At 34.2% G+C, this 17841-nt stretch overlaps 1 protein-coding gene across 1 annotated transcript in view; it reads left to right on the forward strand.

Annotated features, from left to right (window-relative positions):
- Positions 1-17841, forward strand: part of LOC119045002 (triadin-like) — a 158638-nt gene that overhangs the window by 108700 nt on the left and 32097 nt on the right. The window contains exons 15-18 of the mRNA XM_053664795.1: positions 3049-3087; positions 13278-13304; positions 13882-13911; positions 17388-17417. Coding sequence (XP_053520770.1) covers positions 3049-3087; positions 13278-13304; positions 13882-13911; positions 17388-17417 — 126 coding nt within the window. The remainder of the gene's footprint in view (positions 1-3048; positions 3088-13277; positions 13305-13881; positions 13912-17387; positions 17418-17841) is intronic.

Consider the following 17841-nt stretch of genomic DNA (forward strand, 5'->3'; position numbering starts at 1 on the left):
GGTGGGATTATACTCTAAGAATCCTGAATCACCAATTCAAAAGAACCTATGCACCCGAATGTTCATAGCAGCATAATTTACAATAGCCAAGTGCTGGAAACAGCCTAAATGCCCATCAGTAAATGAGTGGATAAAAAAAAACTGTGGTACATTTACACAATGGAATACTACGCAGCAGAAAGAAAGAAGGAGCTCCTACCCTTGAGAACAGCATGGATGGAACTGGAGAGTATTATGCTAAGTGAACTAAGCTAGGTGGTGAAAGACAAATACCATGTGATCATATCTATAAGTGGAACCTATTCAACAAAACAAACAAATGAACAAAATAGAACCAGAGACTTGGAAATAAAGAACAAACTGTTAGTGACCAGAGGGGATGAGTTTTTTTAATAATATTTTTATTATACCTAGTAGGAATGAAGAAAAGTTACAGATAATTCGTTGATAAAAAAGTTTAGCATTCTAAAGTATAAAATGTTAGTATTTGCCTTTACAAATCCATGGTTATTCATTTCCTAAAAATAGTTTAACTAAAAAATTGTACCAGTAATAATAGCACTTTCACTCTAAGCAGCAACCTACAGCCTAAAACTTTTTTTGGCTATGCCCATCACAGCAAAATGCAAAGCTGATCAATTAAAATGTGGTACATGTTGGTAAGAAAAATAATTGATTGCCAGAATTTTCTCTATCATCATTAACTTTACAAAATTAATGTATCCAAGCACTGTGATTTTTTTTTCTCCAAAACAAATTTACAATGATAGTATATGCACAACTATATGTCTATGGAACTTACGGACAATGGTTAATACAAAGCCCTCCATCACTTTTGTAATGTCCTTTCTATTTAAGTCCTCACTGTAAGGGACAGAGCAGAGCGAGGGAATGAGTCACAGTCACTCTGCATGTTCACTGTACTTGTCACTCCAGGATACCTTACGTAGATGTTCTAATATGCTTCTCTTCTTGCAGGGAATTTTTAAAAATACCCTAATACATTTTTCTATGTTTCCTGTTCACTTAAATAATTTAAATGTATTATCTTTCATATGAGGTCATTATTTTTACATCTTTGAACCAGATATAGAATTATCCTTACTTAAACCTCTCCCCCTTTATAATTTAATTGATTATTCTCACTTCAAGTTAAAGAAAATGCTGATGCACATGGAAACAAATAAAAAAGAGTCTAGTTGAAGAGTGATTCTGCCTTGGTAAAGGAATAACAAAGAATGTCTGCTTATTTACCTGGGCAAGTGGTTTTTGCAGAGCTTTCTGAACACATTGAATGGTTTAACATTAACTGGCTCATTACTGTAAATATATCCAACCAGCTATCCTGCCATCTTTAAATAACATCACAGGATCTTCTCTGCCTGACTATTTTTGTGCAACTTACACTATGTTTAGCCTTCTTCATTTCTTACTTATTTCAATGTGTACTCTTCACATTGATGCTTCAGGGAAAGAAAGAATAATGAGGCACATATAATGATTCATAGAAGAAAGAGCAGATAAGGATGAGTGACACTATCAGATCTAAATGCAATGATACATACATCACATTCAGCATGTACAAGAGACAAAGGATCATGAAAATAAAATGATAACAGGTGAGGCAGGAAAAATGTATGCATTTATTCTGTACTGCAAAAGGACAGTAATGCCCCTTGGTTCATTTTGTGCTTTTATTGTCCACTCTGTCCATTCAGCAAACTTTCTTTGGGAGCATGAACGTACTAGGGGGAATCTTGCCAAGGAAGGGCTGCAGATTCAGGATTTCGGTATAAAGCACTGAGTCATAAATTAAGTGCTTGCATTACAAACTAGAGGCATTTTAGAACTATAGCTATAGATGTTTATAAGGCATAACTGTTTTTGTTGTTGGTCCAGTGGAAATGAAAGGTGAGAGAGAAAGAGGAAAACAGACACGTAGAAAATGTGTGTGGGCAAGGAATGTTTGTGTGTGTGTGTGTATATATGTTACAGAAAAAGTACTGAGCTCAGTAGATTGGGACTCTGGGTTCAGCTTTAAAATAACCAGCTACAAACTAGTTAATTCACTTAGCTACTCTGGGTAGTTGCATCTGATAGTTGTATAGATAGTGCCAACAAATAAATATGCAAATACGAAGATAACGTGCAGAAATGTCAAATGTCTGGTGGGTAGGTATAATGTGCTTTTAACGGGCACTATCCTTGACACACACTCTATACCCAGTAAGTATCCCACCCATGAGATCAGTTTCTCCGCTATTGAAAGGGAAGAAAAACCACAATGTACCAGAACCCTTTGTTAATCAAAATATAGTTCTTTATGTCAAATGAAAACTACAAGGCCTAGGAAAGTTGCTAAATAAGAGGAAGGACTAGGAAACATGCAAATATAGTCAACTATCACATTGGCTGGATAGTACCACGAGTATCTGTTATATAGATTATAGAATTATATATTTATCCTATACTGATATAAATTAAAATGCAGAGTTGCTAGATAAGAACCATTGTCTCAGAACAATAAAATATAAAAATACTTCATTCTATTGATTGTTTATATCATACTGAATTTAGGCCAATTTAATTTTTTATGCAATTAATAGTAACAAGTATTAATAGAAACATTATACAGTTTGAAATGATTAAATTAACCACCAGGTGGAGCTCCATGAATTGAGCGTAAGTAGTTGAAAATAGAAAATTCAGTTTTTATTAATTTCCTTATTTTAAATTCTTAGATATTTTATTAAAGACCATTAAAGAATCACTAAAGATCAGATGCCAAGTTATTTTATTAGTATTAAACTATTTTAGAAAACTGGATTTTAAAAATCAAAGTTTTTTTGCTTGTTACTTTATAATTTACCAATAATACATGTTCCATTGTATATTGATAAAACTGTAGCTGTAAATGAAATAGAGAACATATGAGAAAAATCTATAAAATCTGCCTATTAAACTACTTGGTACTATTTTTATTGCATGCTTATTTTTTTCCTTGTTTGCTTGTTTGTATGTGTGGATATATGTTATGTTTTACCCCAGAACCTGAAAGTAAAAAAGATGAAAAGACATCCAAAGCAGGTAAGAACACTTTGTAAACCCTACAAAGTTATGAACAAGACTGGTTTTACAATTAGAATTGGGTGAAGCCTTGAGATGCCCAAGTACTGGAAAATACTGGTGTACCCTCCTCATATATTTTAAATGTAATCAGTAATAAATTGACATTTGGGCTAAAATAAAATAGATTTTGTGTTTTCTGGCAGATTTTGGATAAGTTAATCAAAGTGCTGGAACTGTTAGTATATACTGCTCCTTATTTATCTAATGGACAATTGAATGCTTTTCATAAATTGCTGAGAGGACAGTATGGATTTCAGAGTCTCTAGCCAGGTTATGACAAATGCCTAAAACTTATCCTTACAATTGATTGAACTTTATGAAATCTCCTATATTTAACTATTTTTACCTCAAAAACAGTGGTTTCATACGGTTTAACCTGAAAGATACAACCATTTTCCCCATTAATTAAATATGCAGAGTTTTGGCAGAAATAATCCTTTGCCTTGCAGTTCATTAATTTGAAAACGAATACTTTTTTAAAAAGACTATAAAAGCAGGCTTTCTGAGGGAAGAAGTCAAGAGTTTAGCTGTGTACTCTTAAGACAGGTGTTAAAAGAAGAGGACAATGAAGAAAAGAAAGACAAAAATATTGAGAGAAATTCCAATTAATTACAATCTCTTTAGGTTCAAGCCTATTCCAAATATTTTATACCTTTTTTAAGACATTTGTGTCTATATTTATGTAAAAGGAAGCCATATCTTTATCTCCCAGAGAGTAAAAGTAATTCTGCATACATGTGATAAACATTAGTCTTAAATATTTGCATACACTTATTTTCACAAATTTTAACTTACATTAAGTAATTCCTATTTCACCTTTCTATGTATATGTTAAATATTAACCTGAGTTATTACCATATCTTATCTTAACCATACAGCTGACATATAAAAGTGAATGGCTTGTATTTTTTTATTTTTAGTGAATAAATGATCATTATAAGTGATTTTATATGATTTGAAATATTCATTTTTCTGGAAGAAAAGTAGGCAAATTAGCAATTTTAAACTGTAAGAAAAATTCATGGTAGAGATAAAATGACATATCAAATCTTCACATCAAAAATTATAATTAAGCTTTAGATACATCTGCAGAAATGGAAAAACTATGTAGAAAAATTGCTCTATTTTTAACACTCTTCCTGGTGAGAGAAAGCTTGCTGATCAGATAAAAGGTGCATTGTTACTGCTTATTATAAGCATATTGTGTTTGGGGCTTTATTTTACTGTTGGTATATAATGGGAAAAGTGATATACTATGCACTGTAAATTTCCTATAATTAGTTTACATTAAATATTTATGCATATTTTATACTATAATTATTTTAAATTTCCAAAAAGTTCTCAGTAGTGGGACATTTGATTTAAAAATATAATCAATGAACAATTTATTGAAATATACTATGCTAATATCACTGCCATATGTTCAGAATTGTGCTTGATGTTACAAAATTTATAATCAAGTCATAAGAGATTGTTTCAATTCCAAGAGAGTATAATCAAGGGCATAGAGGTGAACTTCTGAAAGACAGATTTGTTACATTAGGAGTCCAGAGAATAGAGACATTCCTGTGGTCTGTGGCAGTCAGTGAGAACGTCAGGGAGATGATGGACTTAACTGGGATTTTAGAAATATGTAAGAGCACCTGAGTCAGGGAGATGATTATAAAGGGTGATGGAAGCAGTATTGGCTTTATACTAGAAAGGCAAGAGTTTGACTCTCTTTGTCACATGCTAGGAATGTGCCTTTCCTTAAATTACTTAATGTTTCTGAGCTTCAGTTTCCTTATCTATTGAATGAAGACCCTCATACTCACCTAGCAGGATTGTTATAAGAAACAAGAGTTGATGCTTGCCATTTGGTTCAGTTCAGTACATGGTAGCTCTACATTAGGAGTTGACCCAGAGGCAGGAATGAGTGTTATGTTAGCAGGGGGTTGCAAGGGGAGGACCAGGGACCAGACTAGATGCCAGGGGCCACATAAGGAAGAGAAGACAGTAAGACTTCAGCTGTGGTATGTGGCCACATAAAGGCGGTTCTGAAAATCCAGGGAAGGAGAATTATGGGAGGCCGAAGTGACAGTTTGGATTCTTAGGACATGAATGGGAAGTATGGTAAGTCTTGAAATAGTATGTAAGGTGAAATCCTATAGAAATAATATAGAATCAGGAATTTAAACCAGGAGTTTTTTATGGTAATCTCAATAGTATAAAATAAATGTTGGAAAAATGGTACAGAAAGGATGCAGTGAGGAAGTGAATTTTGTTTACTTTCAAAATTATTTATAGTCATGAATAATATTAAATGTGGAATTATCAGGAATTAAGTTTTTGAAAATCACAGAAATTTGCAACCATTTAAAATGCTAATATCTTGTTATATGTTCTTTCAGGTATATAAATATATATGCTTTAAAAACATAATCATACTCTCTGTGTGGTGCTGTCACTGCATTAGTGATTGTCATGCTGTTTCACAAGAAAAGACTAGACACTGGGTTACATTAACTATACAAAACCCCAAGGTCCTAAGTATGAGAGAATGGGGAAAGCGATAAAATACAGAAGTTGCAAAGGAATGACAGGTGGTGTGGATGCTCATGTGACATCCCCATAGAAGTATTCTAGAGACACTTGGAAATTGGGGAAACTCACTTTGAATCCTCCAGCTAGGTTCTGTATCCATAAGTTTAAAGTTTTTGAGTAGCAGCCATGAAAAAAAGGAGGTTTTTTTTTGGTTGGTTGGTTGGTTGGTTGGTTGGTTGGTTGGTTGGTTGGTTGGTTTTTAGAAAAAGGATCATGAAGAGGGAAGAGAAGGGAATGAAGGGCAGCTTCTTGGAAAGGATACAGAACTGGTGAAGAGAAGGAAAGTGTGTCACCTGGAAGATGAGGAAATACAGTGTATTAGCATCCCAAAGTGAAACACTTTCAAGAAAAACTGGAGAAGTCAGCAGTAACAATGTCTCAGAAAGGTCAAGGGACATGGTGGCAGAGAAAAAGCCATTATATCTGACAAAAGCCTGTCTCTCTGTGACCTTTTGGAGAGCATTTTCAATAGAACGGTGGAGGTAGAAATGAGTTTACAAAACTTAACAGAGAATTTATTCATAATAAGCAGAGGCAGAGAAGAAACTTTTTTTTCAGGAGTTTGTTGTTAAAGGGGACAACATAGTATCTCCCCGCTGGTGGAACCAATGAGAGATGTTTGTTCTTTTCAGTTGTGTGATGGAGTGCCATTCTCCACTGAGAGGAGGAGCGGGAAATCCACAGGGGCATATTAATGAGGAAAGAACTGCCCCACATATGGGACGTGTTGGGGTATACACTGCAGATGGAGGGAATTAGCTTAATTATGAGGAAGAAAAATTTCCCCTGAGCTTTGAGAGCATAATGAAAGGATAAATCAAATTAGAGCTTAGTGTATAATAGGAGGCTTCTGCTGAGAGATCTTTTCTCCTAAATTCTTTTCTGCAAAAATGACTACTAATATGTTTGTTGTCGGAGTCCAGGGATGCTTTTTTTTGTCCATGTTGTGTTGACTCTTAGGCAATATTTGACCATATTCACCATCTCTTATTTCTCAAAAATTTTTTTAAAATAAGCCTTTTCTGGCAAAAACAAATAATTTAAATCTACACTGTTAAAAATAAAACAAAAACAAAAGATGACTACATTTTTAAATACTGGAGGGACATTACAATAATTATTTATTTTTCACGGATGATGTTATTAGCCACTGAATTCTTTTTTTTACCCTGCCCCCAGTGAAAATGATAACAAATAGAACATGAATTTCATTAGGTAATTGGAGAATAGCTAGGTGTTCTTTTCAGGAAGCAATGGACATTAATTATAAGTAGTATTATAATTTAAAAATACAAATAGGCATAATAAATAATAAGCAATAATGTTTTCATTTTTTAAATTAATGTTTATAAACAAACTTTCCAGAGTTCTATACCTACCTTTGTAGCTACCTAATCGACATCTTCATATGGTTATTCTGCTCACACCTCATCTTGTTTAGAATTGAACTCAACATCTCTTCCATTGTCTTTTTCTTTTGTGTCATCTCAAAAAATAGAATTGAAGACTCACCCTTCATTTATGTTGACTTCAACTTCTGAGTCATTTATAGCTTCTCCTATTTCACAGTCCACTGTCCAAGTAGGTGCCAAATATGCATCTCCCAAGTTTGTTCTCTCCTTTTTTAATTTTATCTTCCAGTAAGACCTCAGTTCTCGTTTCCATTTTTTCCTGCCTGAAAAAATATACAACTCATGACCTAATCAACCACCTTGTTTCCATTTCCTCTTCAAGCTCCACCACACACAAGCCCACCCAGTTATCTTTCCTAAATGTCTGTCTACAGTGCTAGTTCACTGCCCACGACGTACCTCTTCACCCAGCTCCCAGGTATCCAATCCTCCACCATTGCTCCTCCCCACTGAGATATTTTAAAAAGATCATCAGTTCTATGCATTTTGTTATCTATTCAATGTTTTTCAATTATTTTCCTTTTACTTTAAGTCCACGACTAAAGCATCTTACCTGTTTACCTTGCCTCCAGTTTACTATCTCAAGGACTGTTCTATAGCTATGAACACACACCATGAGTTCTCCAGCCTTGGCTTATTTTTTACTCTTTTCCTCTAATATATCATGTAGTGTCTCTGTTTCTTGAATGAGTTTCTTCTAAGCTTGTGTATAAGTTCCTATATTGTATTCGCTGTGAGCTGGGTAGTCCCCTCTAATTTTTGGAACAGAATTATCACTCAAAAGCCACCATAGCCACAACAGGTCAACAAAATTATTTGTATGAAAAGGAACAACACTGGCTGGTAATTTTTAACCTATTTTTGATATGTGTCTTGGTTTTGAGGTACAGCACATACAGAGGCAGTTTTTTAATGTAAAAGATAAATGGAAGGAGTCTGCTATAGAGAGAAGAACCCTAGAACAATAAATATGGAGTGATTTACAACAAATTACTGGACTTCTGAGACTTTATCTATACAGTAGAGTGACTACTCATACATTCCATGCCAGTATAACAAGCTCATTGTGAGATTATGTTACATAATTAAGTTATATTATTGGTTCATAAAAGAGCTTTGAGTTTACATAAGTTTAAGAAAAGCTCTTCAAGTTCATAATAGATATGCATACATTTGGGAGGTTTAAAAGTAAAAAGAATAGCTGGACTTTTTTTCACCTAATGTTTCTTAAAGTTATTCAACAATTTTGTATATATACATGGTGTGTTCAGTTGAATACACTAAGAAATGATGTATTACACTGATTTAAAAGATCTTGGGACACAGTAAAGCAAAAACAATTTTTTTAAATTAGTGACAAACATTCTAGAAAATCTACATGAGACAGGCTTGAAACAATGTTCAATTGTGTTGCAATTAGAACAATGAAGATATGCTCACATGTATAATAAATTTATACTTGGACATTGCTATCTCAAATTTTCATTTTATTTTTTCCTATAACAACAAAATTGCTAGAAAACTACTGTAAATCCTTAGGGGAGAAGGTGCCCATTATTTTTGAGGTAAAAAAATATATTAAGCTAACCTGACATTGAGCACTGAGTAATTGCTAGAATGTGGCAATGGTGGTATATACTTCATAAGTATCCCTGTAAACAACAAGGTAACCACTGTTTCTGAGATACACTAATGTTATTCAGTAGCCACCAGGTATGTGCCATTACAATGTTCGAAGAGGGTTTGTTACCACAAACATAATATATCAAGAAAAATTTAATGATCACTACTATGTTAGTTCAAGGACATTTATTGAGTACCTACTAGTCCAAATCCTGGAAGATAAAAAAAAATTACATTGGCAGAGTAATTTATCTGTTAACTAAGAGGATTTACTCACATATATACATACTATAATTTGATCTCGTAATGATTTTGTATTTAAGTCCCAACATTTTATCCATGTTACAGGCAAAGATGCTGAAATAAAGATCCAATGGATCCCCAGTTCACAAATAGGAGGACTTGACTTTTTTCAACATATCCATGACATCACTCACAACTCAATTTGATTTGTAAGGCAGTGACTGAAAGACTTAATATCACAAATTTTCCTCATTGGCCTTAAGATCAAAGTGTACCTTAAATAAAAGGTAACCTTTTATTTAAAGTACAAAGTGTAACCTTAAATAAACTGTACCTTTCTCTTGCCAACAGATTCTGGATATAGTTTACTACAAAAGATAGTACCTCAAATATTCTATTACCATTCTATTCTCAGAATAATATTCAGATGGAGATGCTGGTGGAAAACACACAAACAAAAAAGTTAGTGTGGTGGTGCACTTATTTGGAATTCAGAACCTAATGTAATATTTAGACAGTAAATCCAAGTGATATGAATGACACAGTAGGGCTACATGTTTTTTAGGGTAGGGATTCTTGTTGGATTATTTCCTGTATCCTGGGCCTGAAACTGTTCCTGGCACATAGTAAGAGCTTAGTAAATGTTTTTGAATAAACAAATGTAAGAATATAGTTATATAGTCAAATGACACAGAAGCCTGTTTCTTAATGTATTAAATGGGGAAATGGGTCTCATGAGAGTAACTGTGTTAAAATATTTCACTTAAAATGCTTATCATGATTTGGGCACAAATTAATATTGAATCTGCTATACATAAAGTATACTAATAAGTACATGAGATAATTTTCCAGAATTAAAATGTGATAGAGTCTTTTAAAATCTGACAGAGAACCATGTTAGCCATTTAGCTTATGGAAATGAAAGCAATTTTTATTTAATTAAATAAGATGTAACCCTTTTTATGCTTAACCTCTGAATATTAACCCCTTATGTATTGAAAGCTTCTCTTTTTTATTTTTATTGGTGACGTCAGTACTGTAGTCTTAAAATTGAAAATTTTCTGAATAAATTTATCTTCCTGAGATTAGGAGATGAAATTTTTCTTAGCCAATTCAGTTAATCAATCAAGTACAGTATTATTAATAACTGCTGAATAAATTTATGTCAGGTACAATTTTTCTCAGCTGGTTGAAAGGAGAGATACATGCCTTGTGGATTCTAAGGAAGCCCTCATCATTAAGAAAAAGGAAGCAGAAAGACAGCTTCATGTAAAATTGCTAAATTCTGCTCATGCATTAGTGTAAATGAAGTATTATTATTCAAGATACAGATAGTTCATCTTTTTATCTCTTCAATAAATATATTTCTGACTATTTCAAAAATCATAATTCTTAATTTTCAGTCTTCCCCCAGAGTTTGTTTTCTTCTTTGTTCAGGCAAATAAAAAATGGTCTTTTAGCTCCTTTAATAAAGATTCCTCTGAAAATCCTCCTTCTCGATTGTATTCAATTTAAAAACTAATTGAGAAAGGTTGTAGTAATGAGATTTGAATTGAGATCTTCCAGGCTGGCAAAAACAATGCACTAGCGAAGGTGCTGCATAGCACCTTTTAGACTTGCTGCATAGGAAGCTTATGGTCTCACCCTTCTAAATTAAAACAAAAATTCAGAAGCTTTTAGACACTTGCCTGTGGAGATGTCAACTCTATTAGTCTCCTGTTTCTAGGCTGCTTTGTGAGTTAATCTGATAGAATATTACAAAATTGACAAAAATCTAGTTTTGCCCATGTCAACATTATTTCTTACTTTATATCTTCTTCGCCATTCCAAAATATGTCATTTTCATTCATTATTTAAGATTATTTTATTCTCCATTTTTCTTTCTTCTATGATTAACATGTTTTCATGTTACTTATAACACTGAGTATATCACCCAGTTTTTAAAACAATGCTCTTAGATCAAGTATTTTTTTCAATTTATGGATCAACACAATGATATTTTTAAATGGGAATATTTCACAAGCCTGTGAAGAAGTGTTTCACACTTGTGATGCTTCAAACAGGTATGATATTTAATAAGTGAATCAAATTCCAGAAGGAAATATTTTTAAATACATCTTTTAGACAAACATGAGGAACAATTTCTTTCATACGCTGTTCAAATTTAGCTCTGAATAACATGAAACACCTTAAGGAAGGTAAACGAGACTATTTACTTGGGTGTAATAGGCAAAAAAAACCAATATGAACTACCCATCTCTTCTATTTTCACGTCTCTGGTTTTTAGTACGAAATAGTGTCAGACTCAGGTACTGAGATCACTCTGACCAATAACGTACAGGGCAGAAAAAAAGGTACCTCTGGGCTGTGCCTGGCATTTTAAACAGACAGCCCATCAAAGTTCAGATATTTTACTTTGCTTTTCCCCTAAAAAACACTCCATCCTTACTCTATGCCATGACCTTTAAAAAGAAGGGTTAGATCTCACTGGGCTTACATCACTTCTTATTATTTCCTTCTTTTTTTTTTCTAACACGCACTTAGAGAATCAGAATGTAATGGAGAGGTATTTAGGGTAATACAATTCAGTAAATGTTAATAATTTAAACGTGCTGTGCCAGATAGTGCTATGCAACTGAAAATGGTCTTTAATGAATTTAGCATTTCAGACCAAAACTACTCAATAGTCACACCTAAACATGGTATAATTTTCTCCTCTTCTTCGGTGAAATAACCATAACCAATATTAATGAGAAATCCCATACATAATCTTTCACATTTTATCTTCAATTATCTCAAAGCAAGGCAACCACGCACAATTTTGAAAAACCTGCTGTGTAAAGAAAAGAAATACAAGATTTATGTTGATATGTTTCAGAGAAGGGCCACTTTTGTAAAACAACTCTTTGCAACCCCTTTTCAAATATATTTGCAGGTTCTTTGATAAGTTGTCAGTGAGAGTGAGTTTAGTTTGTGCTTTACTGGATAGAGGAACACTCCGTTTCTGTAGAGTTTCCACTTGTTCATTAAGGACAGAGTTTGACTACGTCTGAGACCGTGCACAGTGCTAAAAATACTAAGATGATAGTTGCAGTCCCTGCATAATGAGTTTCACAAATTATTTGGGGAAGACACATGAGTAAATAATTACAAAGTATTGCAAATAATTACAATGTGTAGAAATAATGGTTTACATAGGATTCTAAGAGTAAAGATTAGAGACATATAACCCATCTTGGAAGGAGCTCAGAAAAGGTTGCCAGAAGGATACAATAGCTGAGCCAAGTCTTAAATGAGCACCGTGGGTGAAAGCTTGCAAGAAGGGGGAAGGAGCATCAGGTAAAGAAGGAAACTGGGAAATGAAAATGATGTATTGAGGCTAGAATGTAGGTAGAAACTAAGGAGAAAATGAAGCACAAGTGGAAAAGTGGAAGTACACTCAAGATATATTTAGGATGTGTAATCACCAAGATTCTGTGAACAACTGAGTAGGGATGGGAGAGCATAGAGAATATTTGAGGCTGACTTCCAGCCTCCTTTATTTATTTTTTACTGTCACAATCTTTGTTAAGATAAAAAAGAAAATTAAAATGGACTATGGCTAGAGCAAAGTTATCAAACATTGGCCTGTATGCTGGCCACTAGTGTCTGTAAATAAAGTTTTATGGGAACATAGTCATTCCTATTCATTTGCACACTGTTTCTGGGCTGCAATAACAGAGTGAGTAACTGCAATGGAGATTACATGGCCCCAAACCAAAAAATATATATCTGACCTCTCACAGTAAATTTACCAACTCCTGCACTAGGGTTGCTCATGCCAGAAAAGCAAATTATGCATTTTTAGTCATAAAGAATTACAAATTCAGCAGCAATTATTTTTAATGTATTACACAGGTACAGATAACATCTTGACAATTTCAATGGAAATTTAAAAGTTGTCTTAGGTTTTTCATCTTAAGTAATAAAGGTTAAAAGTAGCGCCTCAAAAGTATTATGTACTTTATCAATGTAAGATTAAAAAGTTAACATTGCACATGAGTTTGTGAACAAATTATTTTTTAATGATGCAGTGAAATTAAACTGTTTTATTATTTAAAATAAGTTTTAAATTAGTAACTTGCTGTGAACATTAAATTTCATAGCCTATAAAATTTTAATAAGGAAGAATGGCTAGGGTCTACATTGTTTGATTTTGATTTTCAAATTGATGATGTTCTATCATATTGAATGATAGTTCAGTAAGAACTGAGTGACTTGGCCTTACATTTTGTCAACTCTTTCTAGGCAAAGAAGTCAAGCCTAAGCTCCCACGTACGTAGCGTGCATGCCAGAGTGAATGCGTGAATGAATGAATGAAACATGCATGCCTTTAATCATTTTATTATTCCATCGCTGAGTATTTTGTTTAAATATGAGACAGTTATTTCCGGTGCACCATGTACCTATCATGCTAAGTGCCCCTCTCAGATACACTGTGCTAACATTTTCCTTCACCCTTTATTCACTGGAGGTACAAATTGGTACCTTTAATTAACTTCTCAGTAGAAATTGTAGTTCACATTTTATTTTTTCTCAAAATAACTCTTGTGATGATAATAAAGAACTTCTATTTGTCTATTTATATTAATATTCTACAATTATAAGATTAAAATTAACATGGCATATTGAAAAACTGAGTAATGTGTAAAAGCAATAAGGTTGGCAAAAGTAGGTTTACCTTGTGAGTGCAGGAAACACAGGGTCTATTCTTGTCTTGCTATTTATTAATTGTTGTATTACTTTCCATACAAACCACTGTAAACCCACTTTTCCCCACCCTTATATGCATGAGTACAAGAAATATATATTTTATATAATCCTCATTATTACTGTGTATATATGTTTTCAGAACCACAAGTAAAAAAAGAAGAGAAGCTAGGTATGTATATTTTATGTATAGATTTATACTTACATTCCATATTTATGATGAATAGCATAACATGTCTTTGCAAATTTGTGTCCTAGTGTAAATATTGTTCTAAAATTTTATCCTTGATAAATTTTTGCAATAAAACTAACATAGTGAATATTTTTGACTACCTGTTCTTAGGAGAAAAATATCTTGAGAAATTTATATAATACAGAAAAAAATAGACATTCAGTTCTGTCCTACAAAACCACAGTTTATTTGCAGATACGGGACATAAATATTTCATCAGAAAAAATATATAGCTGCTCTTCTCTTCTCTGTCTGTGGGGGTCTCTGAATAAGATAAACATTTCTGAGGGCTCTAGAAGGCAGCAGAAACTTTTTTAAGAAAAAAATCAGATTCTCATAGGAGTTTAAATTTTGGTTCATGTTCTTTTGCTGTTTGTTTGTAGGGCTGCACTAATAAAATACCACAAACTGGGTGGCTTAAAACCACAGAAATACAGCTTCCCATAGCTCTGGAAATGAGAAGTCAGAGATCAGGGTGTCAACAGGGCCATAAGTTTCTTTACACCTGTAGGGAAGAATCAATCCTTGCATCTTCTGGCTTCCGGTGTTTGCCAGCAATCCTGGCGTTCACTGGCTGGTCAAAGCATCATTCCAGTCTTAGTTTCTGTCATCCCATGGATATCTGCTCTTTTTGTGCCTCTATCTACCTTTTCTCCTTTTCTCTTAAGGATACTAGTCGTATTGAATTAAGGACCCACCCTACCGCCATATGATAAATTCTTAACTCATTGTGTCTACAATGACCCTATTCCATATAAGGTCACATTCTGAGGTACTGGCGATCGGAACTCTATTAGATCTTTTGGGGAGACAAAATTCAGGTCATAAAGGTCCACTCTGGGACCTTCCAATTCATGTCACTCACGTGGTACAAAATACATTACACAATCCTTAAGTCTCAATCATTTTAGCATCAACTCCAAATCCAAAATGTTATCAGTTCAAAGTCCCAAATCTCACTCTGTAAGTCAGATATGGGTAAAACTTGGGGTATGATTCTTCCTGCAGAAAATTCCTCTCCATATGTGAATCTATAAAACTAGAAAACAAATTACTGCTTCCAAAATAAAACAGTGGGACAGAAATAGGATCAACATTTCTATTCCAAAAGGGAGAAATTGGAAAGAAAAAAATGAGTCACAGTTTCGAAGTCAATCTAAAACATAGTGGGAAAATTCCATTAGATTTCAAATCCTGAGAAAATCTTTTTGGCCCAATGCTATTTCCTCTGGACCAGGTAGGGTGGGGCTCTCTTCTCTGGGCCCACCGAGGTAGAAGGCCTGCCCTCCGCTCCTGAGGAGGCCCCATCAGCCCAGGTCTGAACCTGTTGTTCTGTCCTCAGAGTTATCATTCCTTTATTTCATCCCATCTCCGTCCCTTTCTATCCAGGTTGCATTTCCTCTGCTTATGTAATATTCTCAAAAACATGACCAGGCTTGAGTTTAGTTAATGGGGGGCCAACCCATTGGACAGAAAAGTCCTCTGCAGGTCTTTCCTGGGTCCTTCTGCTGAGGTGGTGAATTGGATCCAAAAGTCTCCCATTTATTCTTTGCCCACATTAGCAAAAGTTTGTCAAGCTACACCTTTGGCCCTGTCTCTCTTCACTTTTTTTAGATAGATTGAAAATATTCCAACTTGTCGAATGCTGGTTGCTTTTACTTAACAGTTCATTCCTCAACTTATCTTCCTTTTCACATTTTATTAGAAGCAGCAGAGACAAATTAGGCTGACCTTTTGGCCCTTTGATTGAAAACTTCCTCAGCTAAACATCCAGGTCTTCATGTACGAATCCTACCTTCCAATCCACAGGAGAGCATAATCCAGCCAAGTTCTCTCCTACTTTATAACAAAGATCACTCTTTCTTCATCATCCAAGAACATGTTCCTCCTTTCCTTCTGAGATTTTAGAAGTACATGGAACATTCTTATTTCTAATAATATTTTGCTCATGATGAGATACATATTCTCTAAGGAGACAGAAGCTTCTGCTATAGCTCCCCTCAATCCTTTCTCAATCATCAGACGTCTTTAATGTCAATTTTCTGTCAAGAATCTTTTCCAGGCCATCTGGGCTTTTTAATATCAAGTGCTTCAAAAAATTTCTAGCCTTAACCCCATACACAACTCACCCTGCTTCCAAGTACCAAAATTATTAGTTTCCTTGGATGGCTGAAATAAAATACCGCAAACTAGGTAGGTTTAAACAATGGAAATTTATTCTCTCATAGTCCTAGAGGCTAGAAGTCCACAATCAAGATGTCAGCAGAGTCTCACTTCTTTTGAAGCCTGTAGAGAAGAATATTTTCTTATCTATTATGACTTTTTTGTTTGCCAGAAATTCTTGGTGTTTTTTGGCTTGTAGAGGCATCACTCCAATCTTGGCATCCATTAGCACATAACTATCTCCTTCCTGTCTGTCTGTGTGTGTGTGCTTAGAGCTATGTATTTTATTTTTTTTATTTTATCCTAGTTTTCCATTACTATTTATCCCCTTTATACCCTCTTCCACTTCCTCCCACATCCTTCCTCCCTGCAATCAGCACATTATTGTCTGTGTCCACTTTTTATTTTTTGCTTGACTTCTTCAACTCATAACTGCCTCCCAGAGCTAACAGCCTGTTCTCTATGAGTTTGCCTCTACTTTGCTTGTTAGTTCAGATTGTTCAGTTAATTCTACATAGGAGTGAAATCATATGGTATTTGTCTCCCTCTCATTGGCTTATTGCACTTTGCATTATTTCCTCTGGTCTGCCCATTCTGTCACAAAAGGTAAAATTTTCTTCTTTTTTATAGCTGAGTAGTATTCCATCGCGTAAATGTCCCACAGTTGTTCTACCCACTCATCTACTGATGGACATTTCGGCTGCTCTGTTTTTCCTTCTTTAATAAGGACATTAGTGATATTGGAGTCCTACTCCAGTACTACTACTTCATCTTACCTAATTATATCTGCAACAATCGTATTACCAAATAAGGTCACATCAGGGTTACAGGGAGAGGGTTAGGACTTTAATACATCTTTTGATGGAACACAATCCAAGACATTATACTTTTTTTCTAAATTTTTAAATCACTAAGTACTCAATCACATCTGTTTCAAAGAAACTTCTCCAACTCTTGTTGTCAAATCATTTATCTTATGTTGACATTGAAACTATTTTCCACATCAATCATCTTGGGAAAAGAGAAAATTCAGGTTAAAATCAATTAGCAGTAGCAAAAACTCAGTGCATAGCATGATTCTAAGTATTATGTGTTTAATAGTTCAGTATTTAGAAACTAGCATGCAACTGGAATGATTTTTAGTGCAGTTCCTCTTTTTCAATTATGGTTAACAAAATAATTCCCCAAAATAAATTTGTGTTGTAGTTTGTTTTTTCAGATTTTAAAATTTCTGCATTTTGTTTTACCTTCAGAGCCACAAGTTAGAAAAGAAACAAAATCAGGTAACGAATTTTTAAAAATATTATATTTATTTATTTTTTGAGAGAGGGGAAGGGAACGAGAAAGAGTGGGAGAGAAATATCAATGTATGGTTGCCTCTTATGCATCCCCTGCTGGGAACTGGCCTGCAACCCAGGCATGTGCCCTGACTGGGAATCGAACTGTGATACTCTGGTTCACAGGCCCGTGCTCAATCCACTGAGCTATGCCAGCCAGGGTGAGGTAACAAATTTTTTATTCTTAAATTGATAGAGCTGATATCTTCATTTTAGAACTAAAAGAGGCTCACCACCCATCAGTGGAGATTTAGAGTTTCCCAGATCCTCATTATTTTTCTACTCCATTGATCAATGTGTGTTGGACGTATAGTGCTAAATTAGCTGAGAATGGGGATATTCCATAAGCAAAAATATCAAAAATATGGCT

This window comes from Artibeus jamaicensis, unplaced genomic scaffold (genome assembly GCF_021234435.1).
Source record: "Artibeus jamaicensis isolate MK-2021 breed Jamaican fruit bat unplaced genomic scaffold, CSHL_Jam_final contig_387, whole genome shotgun sequence".
Classification (NCBI taxonomy): Eukaryota; Metazoa; Chordata; class Mammalia; order Chiroptera; family Phyllostomidae; genus Artibeus; species Artibeus jamaicensis.